Source organism: Gossypium hirsutum, chromosome D11, assembly GCF_007990345.1.
Source record: "Gossypium hirsutum isolate 1008001.06 chromosome D11, Gossypium_hirsutum_v2.1, whole genome shotgun sequence".
NCBI lineage: Eukaryota > Viridiplantae > Streptophyta > Magnoliopsida > Malvales > Malvaceae > Gossypium > Gossypium hirsutum.
Genome location: NC_053447.1, coordinates 48,876,754 through 48,897,344, shown reverse-complemented (window position 1 = coordinate 48,897,344; position 20,591 = coordinate 48,876,754). Strand labels below are relative to the sequence as shown.

Sequence of the window (20,591 nt, the reverse complement as noted above, 5' to 3'; positions counted from 1 at the left end):
TTCTAGTTTATTAGGATTCCTAACTAAGTGGATTGTCTTATTATACTCCTAAATAATGCCAATCATCCTAATATAAGTATGTGATATTTATCCCTTAAAAATAGAAGGTTGATCATCTTACAATGTATTTTTCAATCAAAATTGAGATTTAAGACTTCAAAAAAAATTTAAAATCTTTAATTGATTTATCTGAGGATAGTTTGAGCACGGTGAAACAACATGATAGATTGAAAATGTCGACAAAATTCAGATAAACAATAGTAGCATAAATTTCACAATAATATAAATATGCCCCTATCTATGAAATTAAATGTTGAACTACATTTCCTTGTCGACAAATTATTTTTGATCATTGAGGCAGAAGCTACAACAATAGTTCATATATAATCAACACTGAGAAGCAGAAGTACAACATGAACCGGAATCACCTCAGGATTCAACGATGGCTGGCCTGTAAATTTCCTGCAATTCCTTTTTAAATTTACAGGGAGATGCTACAATTGCACAACAAATAACCCTTCCATGTAATGGTCACTTTGGCTCATATAAACCTCGCCATTTCCCAGGCAATTTGGTCAAGAATGTTTCCTTTCCCACTTGCTTTCGCGTCGACCATCCCTGTCTCGCCTCTCTAATACCTGCCTAGACTTGCTCCCTCTAGATCCGTGTCGTTGGGATGGCCCGAAACCACCAGGTTGCCCTCCATCGAATGAAGATACTAACTCTGGATCACCAACACTACCTGTATCTCCAGAGTCCTTGCTTCCATCGAGATTTTCTTCATAACTGCTGCTACATTCATCTGTGCGGTCACGAGACTGTAAAATGGTGGGGGGCTGCCCAGAAAACGACCGTGATCCAGACAGAACCATTGGCATCGCAGCCATTGATGCAGTTTCAGATTGCAAACTGCTACTAGTTCGTGTGCCTCCTTCATTACTTGATCTCCCATTTTCCCTTTCTCGGTACCTTTCCCGTGGCCTACTGTAGATGAAAGTGTTACATAATGTACAAGACAGGGTTGACAAGTTCCATGCAGTGTCAATAATTTTGTATTAAAAGCACAGGTTATTATTGTTAAAGGAGAAAATAGAAGGTAGCGCTCGCTTAATAAGCATCCTAATGAACAGGATTTAGCAAACCAAGTACCAAGAAGCCCTTTATCACAGATATTCAATTAAACAGGCACATAAAAAGTATATAACATACACCCCTTATTCTTAAATTAGCATAGATATATTAGCTGCTAGTTAAAAGAAATCAGATATCAAAATGCTTAATGTGTCTTGTCCTACGTTATTCAGACTCGGGTATGAGTGCTGCATATGGATATATGTATGACACAAGTATGCTCATTTTTTTAAGTTTCTCCATGTATACAGAGGATCTTTGAAGTGCCACATCCAAATATCCATGTCCAGATATGCATTAGGATTGGATACTTCAAGAAAAATGAAGAATCCGAGTAAAGTATATCACATCTGCAATCTCATATATTTTTAAGGAAACAAAAATGAGCAGGTTGCATACTTTAATAAGCAAAGCAAACAATTATGATGTTCACGGAGACAAATTCAGCCAAATTCATCAAACCAAACAACAGTAGCTTAAAAAAAGCAAATAATGCAAGTATTCTCAAAAGTAAATAATGGACAACAGGTTACCTTGCAACTTATTGCTATAGATGAATAATGTTACTTTCAGTCACAAAGTAGGTAATGCTCTATGAATGAAGACTTAAGCACAGGGGAGAAAACCCAGAATTAATGGTCAGTTTCAAAAAGATGAATATAGCCATACCTACTATGAGATGAAGGGAAGTCACGCCTTGAAGACCTTAGTCCAGATTCGGCCTGCTCCAATTCTCGCTGAAGTTCTCTCTTCATTTGACAAGAAAAAAAGACAAAAATGATTGTCCTGTACTTGCAGTCTAAGTTGCCAACAACTTGAACATTCATGATAATCCAAATAGCACTTAATTAGAACAGAATAGGAGGAACGAAAGGACACATAGTCGGAACACATGGTATGCAAAGGTATCCATGGTTCGTGACAGTGGTTCTTTGACATTTTACGGGAAGACAAATAGAAAGATGTACTTAAGAGACAATAAAGGAATTTCAGCAGAGGATCACTGACAAGTTGTAAGGCACAGAAAAACTCTCAATAAAGTTCATTTAAAGTCTAATTATACTAAAATGCGACATGCCTGTGTTTGCCTCTCCTTTTCCATATCCAGATTGTGTCGTAGTTCCCTTGTTTTAGCACGTTCAAGTTCCAGCAAGCGCTGTCTCTCAATCTCTTTTTCAGCTTCAGCTGTCCTTTCCCTGGCACACAAATGGCAAAGCTGTTAGTAACTGTTGTAGACATATTAACTCTTTAATCATATTATTTCAACTCCGCAAAAGAGAAACACAGGCAAAACCTATCAAGTTCTTGCAAAAGCTCAGATTCTCGCAAAGCTGCCTCTTCCAGGTACTTTCGACGAGCATGTCTCATAAGAAGTTTCTGTTGCCTGCGAGCTACTATATCTTCTTGAATTTTGTTTTTCTCTCTGACAGAATCAGATCAAAATTATGACCACAAAATACAAAATCTTTAGCACACTAAGCAAGCAAAGTCACTGAGGCTGTCAGCAGTGCATGTGAAATGAAATCTGAATTGTAGAATCGAGAAACTAAACAAGCCGGATCTTGATTAGTAGGTGAAAATGAAGCCAACATTTACCAATTTTATTGTTGTTTTTTTTTTTTTTTTTTGTAAACATAGAGCTTCAAAGTTGAAGTTGTACTTACAAAGAATGAATGCACTCCTTGATCTGCTGAAGACGGTTTTCATCTCTCACAGGAGCTGGGAAAAAACAAAGTTGCATGATAAATAAAAGCATCAGGGGGTTATATTAAGATCATTTTACTTGTGAAGGGGAAAAAAGGAATGACAAAAACCATAATAAGAACAGAAAGATTACTGGCAAGATGTGGAAGCTGGCGCCCTTCAGAATCTTTCAATGATTCTTGCAGTGCAGGTTCTTTTCGTATAAGATCCAATTCCATTTCAGCCTCTTCTAGTTCCTGTAGCATATTAAAATCAAATACGGTATCTGGAAATGAGAATGGTGGAAACTGGGAAACAGCAAAATGGTTATCCAGCATACCATAGCCTCTTCGTCCATTTTCTTTGCAAATATATCGAAGTATGACTGAACAGAAGTTAGATTAGCAAGGACCTGCCATAAATAAATGATAACAATTATAGGATAACGTTATGAAGAGGCAAAAAGACAGATGAGGCAGCATTGATTTATATCAGAGGAAACAGAAAATTGAAGAGGCCAAAGAGGAGAAAACTATAAGGTAAGCTTCAGCATAGAAGGAAAATCTTCATCAAAAACTAAATACCGGAAACATAATTTCTTACCTGAAGTATTGACTCTCGGGTGCTCCCAAATTCAGGGTCAAATTGTTTTGTGCAACTTGAGGAGAGCACTTCTTTCAGGACCTTCACAAATAGTGTAGGGCAGTTTATTATGATAATGGTTACAAGTAAATTGTGTGGATCAAGAAATCCTTATTTTATTTTACTTGCATAAAAAATTGCACGGATATATTGGTACAAGTATTAGCATATAAAAAACCATTTTCTGTTCTTACAGCCAAACACCATATCATGTCCTATATCTCTTTGCAACTGTATTAGCACATACCTCTTTAGCATCATCTCCTTCATTTCTCAATCTACACAAGACTTGGCATGCCTTCTTTTCGAGATCTGGAAGTCTGTATTCTAAAGGAGCAATGGGGAGAAAATCGGATTAAAATGCACTTAACATTCACTTATTATTTAGGCTAGATTTATACAAACAAAATTATACAAGTACATACCTGCTTTGGAGAACCCTAAAGTCTCAATATTTTCCCAAACTTTTTGAGGAATCAAAGAAATATCTTCAGCCGGAGAGTATAGACAAGCACTAATAATAAGTGCTAATGAAAGTTTAAGTAATGGTCCCTCACAAATAGGATAAACAAGTCGGCCCAAACCATACAAAAGAGTATCAGCTGCCGCAAGGAAGGATTGCAACTGGGGCCTATCAACAAATGGAATAAAATCTACAAGAAGTGCCATTGCACAAGCCCTCAAGGGTAATGATACATCTGATGATGCCAGAACAGCTACCTGACCCCATGTACTTGAGACCAAAAGTGATAGAATCTTTTCAGGAATGGAATGAATTAAACCTGGTGAAACTATCTTACTGCAAAAATTTGAAGACTGCATACTTTTCCCACCATCTACATCTTGTCCTACCAATCTACCCAAGTGCTGAAGCACTATGAAGCGCTGCTCAGGTTCAGGGTGACCTAGCATTGTAACAAGCAGATTAACTAGAGGAGCAATTTCACTTTCATGAAGATTCTGGAAGCCTCTAAAGGATAATATTGAAAACCATTTATCAGTTTGCAAACGCCAAGAGATTTTTGGTGCCTTGCAACAAAAGTTTTTTAACGCAGTACAAATAGGATCAATAACATCATTAAGTGGAAAACTAAGGGGCACGCCAAGAAGGCAATCAAGCATCACAGATGCAACTTGCCAGCAAGTGTTTTCTTGGAGCAACAAAATCATTCCAGCAAGACCTTCGAGACCAGTTTTCCACTGAGCTGGCAACTGGTCAATTGATTTAGAAGCCAAAGAATTTTCACTGATATCCCCTTCAGCATTATGAATTCCTGGAGCAACTGAAGACAAACATCTGGAGTATATAAAACACCGTGCCAATGTAATAGCCAACTTCTTTGCAAGCTGAAGGTGAAGAGACCAACACTGCTCAATAGTTGGATAAAGCTTAGGAATGAGACCCTCCAAGTCTTTTGTGAACTCCTTTATTTCCTCTTCAGACAGATGGTAATCTTTTTCATTCAAGACAACAGCATCAGTGTTGTTACTTTCCACCTTCTCAGAAGTTTCATTTAGACTAGAGCAAGGCAATATATCATTAAGAAACCACGAGAAAGATTCTGAGCCACTTTCACCAAGCGTCCTGGAGTCAGAGGAGCCAGGCAACTGAAGAGGAATAAAATTATAGGCCCTTAAATTTTGAAGTAGGAAAATTTTGCAACTTCCCATGACACCATTAAAAGCACAGAGGTAGTCGTGAAAAGTAGTAGTTGGCTCAAAAGCAGTAAAATCAGCCCATGATGTTAATGATTGCAATATTTCTCTTCTTCGTTGGAAGGATAAATCTGAAAAGACAGACGCCAATATGAAAATTGTCAGTGCTCTGCTGAATACTTTCTCAATAGAACTGTCTTCATTCTCATTCTTTTGTCTGATGTTACTGAAGAGCTCATCAAAGCATAAAGACTCAAAATTGTGACAAGAATCGCCAACCAATAATTGCTCCTCATCTGACACCTTATGCAACGAATAAGTGATAATTGGCTTTAACAGATGTAATACAGAATCAAGAAAAGACACGTCACAATAGGAGGCTTTACAAAGGGATACCAAAACTTGCACCACTCTTGGTATCTCAGGCACCAGTGCTTCCATGTGCTCCACAACAATGGCTTCTAGAATGTAGAGGATTATTGCTTTGGCATTCTTTGCAACATAGCCCTTCAAATGATTAGAACTCTGAAAAGTAGCTTGATCCTTTTGAACAAATGGCCATGAACACAAATCAGAAAACCAGCACAAAATATCAGGCACAACAGCAGTAGGTAGCGATTTCAGCTGCAACCCAACAGCTTCCACAATGATTTCCCCAAATGCTTCAAACTGCTTTTTCATATTCGGAAAGAATTTATAGAGATCAGGATAGATTACACGGAAAGATTGCTCTCCATGCTGCCCATCAGCAAGCTCAATGCCATTAGAAGTCGGAGATTCTTGTTTACCCCCAGAATTTTGAACCTTTCGATCTTCATGATTACGATAAACACATTTATCTACTACTGCAAGCTCATCTGCGAATATTGAGAGTAAATATGTCAGCTCCGACATTTCTGAAGTTAGGAAAAGACGCTCCTCTATGAATTGTTTTGCATTTCGAGATACTCCCATCCAGCCAAGGAAGCGAACAAGAGGAGAAGTAGAATGAGAAAATGTGGATATTTTCTGCATCCAGGCTGAAGGAGGAATCAAGTTCCCATGGCGGAAGCCATTATTGATATTGACGGCAAAATCCGATGCAACACCACCACCACTTGAAGCGATTACCAATCTTTGCAGCAGTATCCAGCGGCGTTGTATTCCATGTACCTTTTCAGGATTCAATTGGCACTTGCCTTCTTTTAACTGACAATACAAAGATGTTAACATCCCATTAAGGTGGCTAGCCGATTTCAATATGATATCAATCACATGTGTAGGAGTGCAGTATAGCTTAGTGGCTGAGTGCAACAGAAACAAAAGACAATGTACGAGAATTTCATGCAAAGAATGCTGTTCTCCCTGCAACCGCTTAATCAGGAAATTGCACAATAAGGCTTGATTTTGTCGAACCAAGGTGACAGCATCCACTGCCTGTATATCAAAGTGAGACATCTCTATGACTTGTTCATCAGATTCTGCATAGTAGCTTTGACAATCATCTCCATCTGACAACTTTTGATGATATTTCCTGTCTAATTCAGCAGCCTCAAGCAGTACTTTAAGGACAACCTTGTCTCTATTCTTTTCAAGATGAGCTATTGTTTGCAAATTACTGTTAGTCTTTGTAGGAATCTTTCTAAGCTCTGAAATTTCAAAAACCTTTGGAATTTTAACCCCACTAAGGCTCTGGTTCATAATATTGGAACTGGCTTTAAGAGATATCACAAAGAATGGATTGACATAGCATTCTGCAGCCAAGAGCAAAGCATCTATAGCAGCATCATGGCTTTCAATAGAAATCTCAGGCTGTGAGTGTAAATCTGAAGCCAACCGCCGAAATTCAGATGCCTTAAGCTCACAGTCCCGGAAGTTCATAAGTTGAAAATAGTCTGCTTGCAAATTGTAATATTCAGCAGTGAAACCAGAATCTAAAACTAAACTGTTTTGAAATTGAGTAGAATTGTTTTTTTCAATGTCTTCCTGTTCTAACTTTGCTTGGTTAAATTCCAGGACATTTTCTTTAGGACTGCTGCAAACATTAGTCAGATTGATACTCCGAAGTTCTGAAGGGGCAAAAAGAAGACTAACATCTTCTAAAACATCCATCTTAGTGGCTGAATCAGACACATCTATCTTGCCATCAGAGTCAGAATGGTGGACAGAAGAAACACTTGATGATTCGTGCTCAACATCTTTAGAAATGGAAGATTTGCACATATCAATCTCAGGAGGTAATTGTATGCGAGGTTCCAATATTGAGAGGAGGACACTGCATTGACAGTTGAAAGAACCCATAACTATGTAAATGGTCAAAGTAACATACATCATGAATTTAGCAGTCTTGGTTGAAAGACTAGTTCTCCAATTTTCAAGGAAACATAGGAAAATTTATGTTTTCCATGCTGCAACTGATCAGAACATTTCCACACATTTGCAATTGCTAATACTATAAAAGATGCAAATTATCAATCTCCTAGTATATATTATAGGTCATCATCCAAATTATTTCTTGATGCAATGCTAACAATTACAGAAGTTCAAATGTCCAGGTAACCTACGCCCCCAAAATATTGCAAGAACAAATCATTATATACCAATAAAATGACAAAGTATGAGATACCTTGGGGCAACTGATTGAGACCTCCATTCAGATTCCAGAGAAGGAAGAACAGCTGGTTTTCGAGTCGCCGTATGGATGATGTTGAGGGCAATCAGACAAGCTTGCTCTTGCTTCTCCATAAAAGCAAATGATACATCACCAAAGGCTATTTTGCTTGTTGATGTATATATGGCAGGATCAAGAAAAGGCTCTAGCATTTCCACAAGAAAGAGAATATCGTGCTTCACTTCCTGGAAGGTGAATAACAACACAGGTAAATGATTTATAAAGATAAAATCAAATATATTGTGCTTCACTTCCTGAAAAGACTAGCATTTCCACGAGAATATTGTATTAGATGGTAAACCAGAAGAAATCAATTATTTTCTCTTAAAGAGGTATTATGCCAATGGTGATGAGTTTGTTCCTTTCCCACAGAAATTGGACAGTTTCCACAAATAAATAAACACAAATACAAATACACAGAAAGAAAAGGATAATCTAGCACCTTATACTTCCCAAGTATATCATCCATGTGACCAGACAGACCTAGCACTATGTACTTAAGTGCAGCACGAGCACGAGCACGAGCATGAGCCGTTGAGTGGCGGGCTCCCTGGCAGAAGATTTTAAAAGAAATAATATAACTACATTACATAAGAGAAATAAACAAAATGAATGTCGCAAGCAACAAATTTCACTGCATAGTGCATGCAGAAAAGGAAACATAAAGCTGATTCCAAACTACTTAACACTCTCCTTTATCAATAGGACCAGTAATAACTAAAACTAATGAACCACCACTTCAGTTACAAGAACAGGACAACAAACAAGGAGCAAATAACAAATAATTCCAGATAACACTATGTTAATCATCGATTGTAAACCAATTGATCAAAACAGATGGGCATGCCACTATTTGATAAAAGGACTGTCTCTCATGCGCACACATTCCAAATTAGTAAGATTTCTAGGGATCTTATATTCATGGGTTGATTCTCTTGGAATACCAGGAATGATGCATGCCTTAAATACAGGTTTGCTTATTTTGCAGTATGATGGATTTGCAGTTTGGCCAAAGGGACATGTAAACTGCTTAACCATATAACATAAAAAGTTATTAGAAATCTAACTAGTTGCAAGTATCACATGCCCCCAACCAAAATGCACATTAAAACAGCTTAATATGTTAAACTTCCCCTACCGCATCCCTGATATTGCAATGATGCCATAACTGTTAAGCATTTAAGCCAGATGGGCTATAATGCATTCTGAACTTGAGATAAAAATTTTGAAACAGGAACCTTGCCATTAAAAAAAGGGAATGAAATGCATTCTACTTGGAAATGTTGTTTCAAAACTAATCTGGATTGGATATCTTCAAAATCTAAAAAGCACAGAAGTTCATGGATTTGTTTTTTATTTAATTCTCAACCAAGGCATGGAAAGTGCAAGGAGACCAGCAATTAACAGCATAACAAGCAATTCCATACATTTGTAAACTGTAAATATCATACATATAAATCTCTTTGGCTTAAATTTTATTCTCATTCGAACACCTACATAAATGTCTTTAGTAAAATAATCATGCCTTATTACTTATCTTTGAATTCCATTTTTCAGTTAATCACTTTTTCTTTAAAATTTTTGTAATAATACCTGGATTATACCCAAAAGGTCCTCCATGAGTTCCACCGTTAAATCAACCTGAAGCCATTAAGTTTCAAAAACAAAGAAAATTAAAATTTTTATTAAAAGAACAATTATAAACTGACATGGCAATCGTGGTGCATCACCAACCATAGATTATACTACGAAGACATGCTTCAGACCAACCTTTGCAATGACCTGAGTTATCCAAGGGGCTAGCACACCACAACATAGATCAATCAGAACACATGCAGCCTTAGCCTGTAGAAGAAGTTGAGATCAAACAGATTTGTTTCTTTGAGTACAAAAATCTTATGAAATCTAAGCTTTGAGATGTAGGGAGCTTTTTGCTTGTACAGAGAGAAAAAAAGTTAAAGGGGAATAAGTCCTACAAGCTGCAATAAATATATCATCTTTTGATCAGAAGCATGTACATAGTTAGTTGACAAGTCAAATGCTTTACATCTTTACTATAAAAATGGAACTTGGCATGTTGGAAGGTAATTTAACTGGATTTCTTTCTTACGGTTACATACATAGTTACACTATATTTGTAGGGCATACAGCGCATTTTCTATATTGCACAAGCTTATGCAAGTACATGGTTTTGTGTGTCAGAGGAAGAGAGATCATGATAATTTGAATATTTCTGTCAAGGTAAAGAAAAATGACAGGCTATAGAAGAAAATGGGAGAATAACTGCTACTGGGATAATTAAATGAACTGAAATTTACATACATGAGATGGTGAATATGAAGATAAGTAGCCAGCACAGGCTTGAAGAAGAGGATGGTACAATGAAGAAGAAGCTGTCACAACAATCTGCAACCAGAAAGAACAGAAAATAGAAATCAATCAGACCAGCATCATTAAGCTAATTTTCTTTTTCTTCAGAAAACACATTTAAATGAAGAGCAAGGGCAACCTGCGAGAGAGCTTGTTGAACAAAAGGCTGTTTCCACAGAGAAAAAGTATCATCAACATGATCAGAAGGGCTGCTTACAACAGGACGAAGTGCTGCAACACCACAAAGAATCAATGCAAAACAGAAAAAAGAATCAAATACATTCAATATAACAAATTCATGAAATTTAGTCCAAGATGCGGATTACAATCTTAAAAATGTTCGACGACACATATTTGCTGTGAACAGAAAAAATTACCAATTTTTATGAAGATGCGATATTGGCTCATCAACAGAATTCATCATATAACCAAAGTTATGACCTCTTTAAAAGCTGATATGGATTTAGTCACTCTACCTGGAAGCAATGCTTGTACAAGTGGTAATGCAGACCAAAGTTCAGAAGTGCTGTCTGCTAATTTGCTGCAGAGCTGAGGCTGTAAAACATAGAGTGAAAATATAATTAATAGATCAAGATGACAAAAATCATCATAGTAAGTACAATAATCCTTGAAAGACATCATATCCTGAAACTGTAATTGACCTGTGACGCACAAGCATAGAGAACATGTAAAATCCCTTCTTCCACAGCTCCCACATCCAAGACATTAAGAATTCTAGTGTCCCACTGATCATCTATCAACCGGAATTCTTCCCCAAATAATTTTGAGTAATCAGACATGGGAAGAGGATTAAGTAACTCCGATTTTGATGACTCATCCAAAACTGATGTAACCTCAGTCGAAGAGTTTGATTCATCTGCTGTCATAACAGGTTCTATAAGCTTCTGAAGCATTCTACAAGCCTGAAGACATAAGTAACTTTAAGTAAGCACATCATCTTTAAGATGAAACTTCATCACCAAGGTAGAAAGCAAATGGGTGCATTACCATTCTGCAAACAGTTCCTAGATTATAATCTTTATATGCTTTTCTCAGCAGCAAAAAAATTGCTTCTGGACGAAACACAACAGAACTGGAAGTTGATAAGACAAAAGATGAGGTGTTCCGAGATCTCCTTGGCTTCCCATGCAAAGGACAAGGGACATTAGTTTTCTATCACTCATAACTAATCAGCATAGAAATATCAGTGATACATAGAAAAATCATAATCATGCACAGGTATCTCTGAAGACAACTTTAAATTGGATAATGCTAGATATACAAGTTGTAAGGCTGGTAAATTCAGAATAATACATAGAAATACCAGAATCATGCACAGGTATCTCCAAAAAATCTAATTTAGGGAGATGGGAAATATCAATCTTAAAATGAGCAAATATGAAATATAACACCAATTAACAATCTCAAAATAGTAGTTGATTTATATGCCACCTTCAACCATTTGCCCACAAAACCCTATAGCATGTATTAAGTTCTAACATTTCAGCAGTCAAGACCATATAGCAGCACTCAAGAAGAACTATAGAAAATTTTAAACTCAGATTAGCAGGTAACTTTGTATTTCTAGTCGTTATTTTCCATTTCACAAAGCCATATATAATCCCATGAATTGTCCTCTCCAAGCACTCTTTCCATTAACAAAAATAGAAACCAGAACCCTTCAGGAAATATATAGACTATATTAGAAGAATAAAGAATATCTAAATCATTCTATCAAATAAATAAAAATGAAAATTAAAGCAACTACCACGAGCATGATCAGTCATAATTATGCTTAGTGAATCAAAGGTCAACCACTGCAATGAAAAGAAAGAAGAAATTACAACAAAGAAAATAAGATACCTCAAAGTTAGAGGAAACAGTCAATGATGACAATGACTGAGTATTTCTAGGAACTTCAGGATCAGCAATATTGCCTGAAGATCTGGCAGTATCTCTGTAGTTACATCATGGGGCATATACTTGAAAAATCACCAAATAGTCTAAACCATGGTAAATAAATTAATGAAGAGGTTCCCAATTTCCATGAAAAAAACAGGCAGGATAAATCTACCTTTCATTCACTATGTTAAGTATTGGATAAAATGGACCAGCAAGCATCGCCAGAAAACGTAAATTGGAATCAGAACCATCAGAAAAACTGGCAAAGTCTGCCTGCAAAACAACAAATCTGGTAAGAAATGCAAAAGCAATGGCAAAGGAATACCAGAAAACAAACACAAAAAGAAACAAAGGAAAGGATAGATACTGATCATTTAAGGAGAAAATGTACCTCAAGATGGGGAAGGAACACATGTAATCGATCTGTCATGTCTTGAAGCAACTACAAACTAATGAGCATCAGAAGCAGTGAAGAAAGAAACATGATAATCAAGGCAGCAAACTGAGGAGTGTTTTAGGCAACATTTTTAAGATGCTCACCTGGAGATACATATCATGAGCATCTTGTTTGTTTGACATAATGTACGGCAATAGGTGATTAACAACTGGCTGAAACTCTGGTTCAAGACCAGTCACCGATATCCCAATCAACTACAAGGCAAGAAATAATAAAATAATAAGCACTTTTAGAATTATCAAAATCATCAATTAAAAAAATGTAAATTTGACTGAAAGGAAAATAGCGGCAATTAGCATCTCTGTAACCATCAAATGGCAGTGCCTGTCATATTGTAACCTATGATTCAAATAAGAATGCTAAATTTGCTATTACGTTCATTTTCATGATCTCTCTCTTGCTACAATGCCAGGCAGCTAGGTTTTAAGCATTTATTACTGGAACCTTGGTCCTCTAAACCCATATATCCAGGTTCTGTAAGTCATAGAATACATTTGTGAGAATGATACTTCTGTTAGTAGAATAACACTATGTTACCATGACCTGGGGTATGCTCAACTTTTTCTAATGTTCATAATAGGAAGGTCATGCCCCCTAACTATGTCTAAACATGTGCCAAACCACAGGTGCCGTACACAGTACTTCAGGGAAAATGAAGCTCCCAGGTGACATAGAAATCACAAGGCCAAATGTGCCTCATGGAAGTGGACAAAAACAACCTCTTGTTGACAAAAGGTATTGATACACCCTCATAAATGCTTCACAGCATGATAAATACAAAATGTAATTAAAACAAATCTTACTAACAGAAAGGGGGTAAAAAGATCTATTGTAAGCATGAGAATTATCTATCTAATAATTAATTAACCATCCAACTACTTTTGACAACATGAAGAAGAATAAATATTGTCCATACAACATAAACAGAACGCTTATAGATGTTTACTTGGGGGGGGGGGGGGGAAGGTCAGTCAAACAAATCCTTCTACACCAATTTCTACAACTAATGTTCATAGGATCCAACAAAAAGGTCAGAATGGAAAATTGTTTTTGGTGTGTAACTAATAATTTATCAGGCCACTGCTCACCATGTAACAGTTAGGAACCAGACCACTAGATTTTGCCTTTCCTCTTTGAAAGAAAAAGACAATGATAGTATTCATGTTCAACATAGTAATGCAGAATGAATCCACAGAGTAAGATCCCTCAAATCTGTCATTGAAAGAACTATATAACTCTCACCTGAATAAAAAAAATTGCGATTGGGTTTCCTCGTAAACAAGATATTCGTACATAACGGCATGGAGTGTAGTTCATAGGATACATCATATCACGGCGAGGTGCTTCACAGCGGGGTCGAACTTTTACAAATGTCTCTGGCTGTAAAGAAAACCCAGTCACGCAATAAAAAATCTTGAAATAAATTGCAGTTTGGAATCCCGCATGTAGCAATGCTATTGGTCCATAGAAAAGTAGCACATGGAAATAAAAGTAACAAATAAAGGTGCAAGAATGCAAGTAATAGCTATGCATAATTAGATTATTTTGGGTAAAAGAAGATGATTATTAATTGATTAGCATCAAGAACCTTTAAAATTAGGATTAGTTTATTCAACAAATAGGCAAATAATAACTATTCTGCATTCTAGTCTAGCATTTTTTCTGAGCTATGGGCTCCTATACGAAAAGCTATTTTCAGGACTTCTTGGCTGGGATTTGGATTATTTACTCTAAGCTTGCTCCATTCACTTGCGCTCTTGCCAAGTCAAATCACCTGTTACAAGGTCTTAAAAGATGAATACTTCTATGATCCTTTAAAGGATTTTTTGATGCTTTAGTAGATTTCAACAACCAAGGATTAAATTCACGTAGCCTGAATCCTTTCAATCATTTGTTTCCTCGCCATATTCATAAACAAGAAAATCCATGCAAGATGCTTTATTATGTTTTTGCCCTTTTTCCTCTCTAACTTCACTATATACTTCTCATTAGCCATGTCAATTAATGCAGGAAATCTAAGGCTAGAACTCCTAGTAATGCAGAAAACGGTGTCTCATAAGTAAAGCAGTCATAAGAGTGAAAAATGATGTTAATTATTCTGCAACTAATGACGTTGATTAATTATAAGTCAAAGAGTAAATAACTCCTGAGACTCTATTAGAAGCAAAAATTTACTAGCATTTACTTTCTAGGTGAAATTATAACTTAGCATATCCAAAACATCACAGCGATAAGCAAAGACAGCATTTGACAAAATCTATATACATCTAGAATAACCTTGACGATATGCTGTATAAAAAAGTTGCCAACAGTTATGTTAACAAAATAAAGTGATGCTTTAGATATAATCAAATTAGACCAAAGGAAGTCAAACCTAAATGGCAATTAGTTGAAGACCGAACCTTATAGCATAAGCCAACAGCTATCTCCCATTCAAGCACAGATTTGTTATAAATCCGTATATGTGACAACAGGCAAGGTTCCTGTGAGAAAGGAAACAAAGGTGAAAAATTTTCAGACAAGGCTAAAAAATCCCAACAGCATATGCTCATTAGAAGTCCTGTAAAGAGATTTGACATCTGCAACGTAATTAGAATAAACCAGGGGAAAACAAGAAACTTAGTTGCAACAAGTTCATACACAGTAGTATTTAATATCTCACTTTTATAATGTTAATGGTGTTCAGAACACCAATTAGAAGGAAAGAAAGAAAAACCAGAACGCAAATGGGCTTATCACGTTATCACTTTTTAGCTCCTAGAAGAATAAAAGCATTTATATTCACGGTGCCCTAATTTCACAATTTGAGCAAAAACATAAATTTAGTCAGGATTTGGTATTAACTTCTTGCTTGATACTTCAATCATTGCTCTTGTTGAAAGACCAACGTTCAAAACAAACATGTTAATTAAACTAACAGGCTTCGTATTCATGTTCAAAAGAAGGAGAAATTCTGTAAAAATTCATTCAAATGCCAAAACAAAACAATAAACAGACAGAACCCCAGAAAATAAAACCTTAACAAAATAGGACAAAGAACCCCAAAAAGGTGAACATAAATAGATAACAAAACAAAAACCCAGAGGTATTTTCGACATAAAAACACAAAGATATAAACAGTTACTTACATCAAGTTCAAGCAAGATCCATTCCTTAGTATTGGTAGCAGTGGACCAATGAGTCCTGAGGTCGGTGTCGAGCACATGAGAGGCTTTCTGAGAGGGTGACTCTCGAGATGTTGCTTTCACTTTGTAACTCAACGGCTTCACCCTTGGCTCCAATTCTATCTCCATTTCTTTCAAATTTCTTCCTAAGCTCCCAAAACCTTATTCTTCCTCTTCTATTCTCTCGTGTTGAAGCTTTCTGGGTTTTCAATTTAAAAAGGTGCCTGTTTTTCCTCCGGACACAGAGATTGTGAAACAAATGATCTCTGCTGCTTAATTAAACAAACAAAAGAGAAGACCTTTTTTTTTTTTCAATATCGGGATGTTGGGCTTAACTTTTGAGCTTTACGGCTTCATCTAGATTTTAGATTTGGGCTGAGCAAGTTTTTAAATATTTAAAAAGGTTAATATATTATTTGATATTAGAGGTTGATTTTAATGTTCTGTTTAGTATTTAAGTTTTTTTTAAATTTGGTTTTAACATTTATTTTGGTATTTAAATTTTTCCTATTTGATATTTGATTGTATTTGAATTTGATTTTAATGTTCAATTTTTTTATTCCTATTAAGCATCTATACTTTTTAAGTAGAGTATACATGTTAAATATTCATTGACCCACATTATATTGTTTGGCTAGAAATTAAATTGAACATTAAAATCAAACTCAAATACCAAATTAAGTCTTGAAGTCAAACTCAAACACCAAGAGTGCGTTTGGTTCGCTGTATTGGATTAGAGGTGTATTGGATTAGAGGTGTAATAGCAAATCAACTGTTTGGTTAAATGTAATGGAATAGAGGCGTAATAGTAATCTTGTGTTTGGTTGAATGGAATAGAGGTGTAATAGCATAATGGAAAAAACTAAAATGACTAGAATACCCTTAGCATAAATTTGTTTTGGTAAATGATTATTGTTATTGTTATTTAAATTTTAATAAGATTATTAATATCAATAATAAATAAATTTAATCATATTTAAACATAATTATTATTAAATATATTATAATTAAAATATATAATTTAATAAAATTCTTAATAATCAATATTCTTATATGAATTTACTCAAATCATAATATATGATACTATAAAATATAAATTAACATAATTATTATTAAATATATTATAATTAAAATATATAATTTAATAAAATTCTTAATAATCAATATTCTTATATGAATTTACTCAAATCATAATTTAATAAAATTTTTAATAATTAATATTTTTATATGAATTTACTCAAATCATAATATATGATACTATAAAAGATAATTTGAAATAATTAATATTAAAATTAACATGTAACTGTTTGTTACTCATTCTTTGTTTCTTATTCTTTTTGTTTTGATCATGTATCAATCATTTAAACCAAATACTTGGTTGTATTGGACAGTGTTTTATTACTTTATAAATGCATGATTTTATATACACAAATACATATGTATAGGAAAATTATCTGAATGAATGGTTAATATTTGTTATCAGCAAAACTTAGTATATACACACATAAATTAAGGTAAGATAATTAACTCGATATCTAGCTTGAGCAGCTCGAGTTTGTCTAAACAATACATCAAAACTTTTTATTTTGAAGCTTATAAACTTAAACAGCTTAAGTGTCTTATTTTTCATGATGCTATAAAGGGAATATAAATAAATACCAGAATTTTGATAAGAAAAATTGCAGCAAGTAGAGCAATATCCTGCTATTAAACTCACTATAAAATATGTAATATAGCAAACAAAGATCTCTCAACTGATTTTTAATCTTTTTAATCATTTGTAAATAAAAGAAAAAGTTACAAAAAAGAACAACCTGCAGAATGTTTGATGACAAAAACTAACAAAAATCCATGATTCAATATCAAATTCAAGATGCATTCTCTTTTTTCAGCTTAGCAAGTTCTTGCTTGATGACTCCAGACCTCTGCAAAACCGTATTACAGCTCGTCCAGCTTCGATTGAAGTTTTGAGGAAGTGCTTTCAAGAAAAGAACTCTGGTATAAAACGGGTAGACACAATAGGGGGTGTATTGGAAACTGACCTTGATCTTAGCCAACATAAGCTTGAACCTATCAAAGTCGTTGAGAGATGCTCTTCTCTTCTGGACAATCAACTTTCTACCCCACGAGCTACTTTCCCATTTGTTCTTAACATCTGCAAGTTAACATAAGAGTGATAAGAAAGAAAACATATCTTCAAGAAACAACATTACAAATGCTGGTGAAAGCTGTCGTCGTCCTTACCAGCCTTCTCCATAGCTTCGATCAACCCATTTGTTCTTGGGAACACGTGGAATGTCAATTGTGATATCTGTCAATGTAAGCCTCTTGAAGTTCATTTGGCCTCTTACCATATCCGGGGCATCAACAAGTGCCTGCCACATTAAAGATACAGTCATTTCTTACACGCACATCTCCAAATAACACCTATAGGACTTCAACTAGACTAGTTGGCTGATAAAGGAACATTGATAATTGAGCAGACCATAATCCAAAGACTAAAACCAGCAAGATGGGTTAGTAGAAAATTTATGCAGCCAAAATCTAATGGTCACATTAAAGACATGTTTAAACCCTTCATATGACATGTGATAAAGGAAAGGGCTTTCTTACATGACCACAGGTAAGTTTGCAAGCAATTGCATGACTTGCTTCATGCAAGAATACTGTAATGAGCTTAAAAAGGCAGCAACAGCACTGTTCTCCATAGCTACAACAATCAGGGGGAAACATTAGGTCAATCCATTTAAGCAAACAGAGGCAACCAGTTCAAATTCCAAAGAATGCTGTATCTTTTAACAGAAATTCAACTGCAGTGAATCCTCCTAAAAAACTCCTAAAACCTTGGCATCCTCATCCTTATGAACAACTTATGAAAATTGTTGTAAATGCCATAGCATTTATGAGTTCCTTATGAACAGATTTACAACAAGTATTACAAAAGTAAATCACAAATGCTCCCAGAAAAGAACCCAATTTCCTTCAACGTGCAAAACAAGAAACTATTTAAACTGTTAATCTATTTCGTAATTCAAATTACCATCAATTCGATGGTTTCTCCAAAACAAGAAACTTATTAAATTTTAAACTAAAAGTAACAATCATGGCTTAGTCAACTAAACCGTAGATATATCATCCTTCAAACAAACATAACCAGGGAGCTCTTACCAAAATTACCCCATTGTTTTTACCGTGTTTATATTGGTTCCTTACAACAACCAAAAGCATAGCAGAGAAAAAGATGATCTTCGTTATAAACAAGAGAAAAAAAATTCAAGAAAGAAGCTTACAACAAGAATGACAACAGTGAAGACACCAATTGTAACCAGAAAGGTAACTTGGCCATTATTGCAGCAACTGTTTAGCTCCCAGTTCACCATTTTTCTGCCTTTAGTTCAAAATCTAAAAAGAACCCTTTTTTTTTTCAAGGGTCTTTTGTTTGGGATTTGAGAAAGTTAGATGAAAAACAATATATGTTCCAATATCCAAATCATTGAACTTCAAATAAACAGAAAAAAATATCTCAAAAAGTTTATAATAAAGGCTTCCTAAATTACCAAGCATCAAAAACCCAGAAATTTTCATCCTTTTCATTCACAGACCAAATAAAGAACTATGAAAACACACTAAAAGGAAAAAAAATCTCGATAAGAAGAACACACCCACAAATGGTACGCCAGAGGATGTTAGAGGAGCAGAACACACTGGATGTTAGAGGAGAAGACGGTGAGGAGAGTGGAGAAGAAAGGTAGAAGGAAGAAACAGAACGTGGATTTTGGGTAAAACAGAAACGTGAATCGGGAGGGTAAAACAGGGACCAAAATTGAAGCAGCACCTAATCTGAGCTCAAGGAAGGGATTAGAAAACGGTGGATTTTGGGGATTAGATCAGTAGTGTATTAGACCTGTAATAGCAATACACTGAACCAAACAAAGTATTAGAGGGGGATTAAGCGGGACCCACCGATTAGGGGTGTATTGGCTATGCCAATACACCCAACCAAACATGGTGCAAATGTTACATAACTCAAAATATGTTTTTATTAATAATATGATTTCAAAGTTAAATGGTTGAAATTTCATTCATCTTTGTTCCCTTTATTTATTTTTTTGAAAGTTATTTCCTTTTATTTTTGAATCCCAAGTACGGATTGTTTTTCAAAACTTTTTTCTCTCCAAACCTTACATTTCTATTTAGTTCCTGAACCAATGCTACAGATGGTGAACGAGATGAGCATGGGTTCTAGGCCCAATCCACCACCATTGCGGATTTGAGGCATTAGATGGTAAGAAAGGTTTACTTTCTTGGTTGTCTAAAGCTTATGTGTTTTAGCAACTCTTTTTGTTTATGTTTTCGTTTAGTTGGTAATTTCATTCTATCGTTAAGTACATCTAAGTGGAAATAAACTTGAAAAAAACAGTAAAAAATGAACAAAAAAACTACAAAAAAATAAAATAATGCACACAAAGTGTTTGAGAAAATACTCTCAATCTTATTCAATTAATATGAAGGTTTACAATTGAGCGATTACAAATGAGGAGAAAGATATCTATTTATAATTGAGTTTTCCCGAATCCAATAGTATTGATTTAGTTACATTGAGATCAAGATTTGTGTCTATTTACAATATGGGAGTCTTAAAGGATTTAAACTCAATACATCTTTATATCTTAAGATTTACATTAATTACCTTGATAACGCTAGTTTTACTGAAATATTTCACTATATCATTAAAGTTTCAAGTAGATAGGCTCCTTTATATGTTCCACGAATCGAGACAATTCAAGTGAATTAAATGAGAACCTCTATGAGATATTCTATGCACAATGAATACAAATTTTGATTCGTCATGAATGACTCAACTTACCATTAGTATGACCTTAAGTTTATATCTCTACTTAATGATCTTAAAATATTGTTATAAACAGGTTTTGCT

General features: G+C 35.0%; 1 protein-coding gene and 1 pseudogene across 5 annotated transcripts; both read right to left on the bottom strand.

The window, feature by feature from the left end:
- Nucleotides 1-251: 251 nt before the first annotated feature.
- LOC107913322 (uncharacterized) lies at nt 252-15,937 on the bottom strand. Of its 5 annotated transcripts, none has more exons than XM_016841869.2 (26): nt 15,620-15,937; nt 14,894-14,974; nt 13,734-13,871; nt 12,575-12,685; nt 12,426-12,476; nt 12,207-12,307; nt 11,996-12,089; nt 11,141-11,272; nt 10,795-11,055; nt 10,609-10,687; nt 10,272-10,363; nt 10,085-10,168; nt 9,533-9,607; nt 9,356-9,403; nt 8,205-8,312; nt 7,718-7,947; nt 3,882-7,366; nt 3,704-3,783; nt 3,418-3,498; nt 3,155-3,226; nt 2,969-3,071; nt 2,796-2,850; nt 2,426-2,554; nt 2,210-2,327; nt 1,801-1,880; nt 252-981 (listed from the first exon to the last, which is right to left on the bottom strand). In XM_016841869.2, exons 1-26 carry the CDS (start codon nt 15,782-15,784, stop codon nt 576-578), a joined length of 6,459 nt encoding a protein of 2,152 aa, XP_016697358.1. In that variant the 5' UTR covers nt 15,785-15,937; the 3' UTR covers nt 252-575. The 5 variants fall into 5 exon arrangements, with proteins under 5 accessions (XP_016697358.1, XP_016697357.1, XP_040960127.1 ...); XM_016841868.2 differs by having other exon boundaries at nt 252-984; nt 15,620-15,936; XM_041104193.1 differs by lacking the exons at nt 14,894-14,974; nt 15,620-15,937 and adding an exon at nt 14,866-14,881 and having other exon boundaries at nt 252-984.
- Nucleotides 15,938-17,468: 1,531 nt separating this feature from the next.
- LOC107911123 (60S ribosomal protein L14-2-like) lies at nt 17,469-19,035 on the bottom strand (annotated as a pseudogene).
- Nucleotides 19,036-20,591: the final 1,556 nt, after the last annotated feature.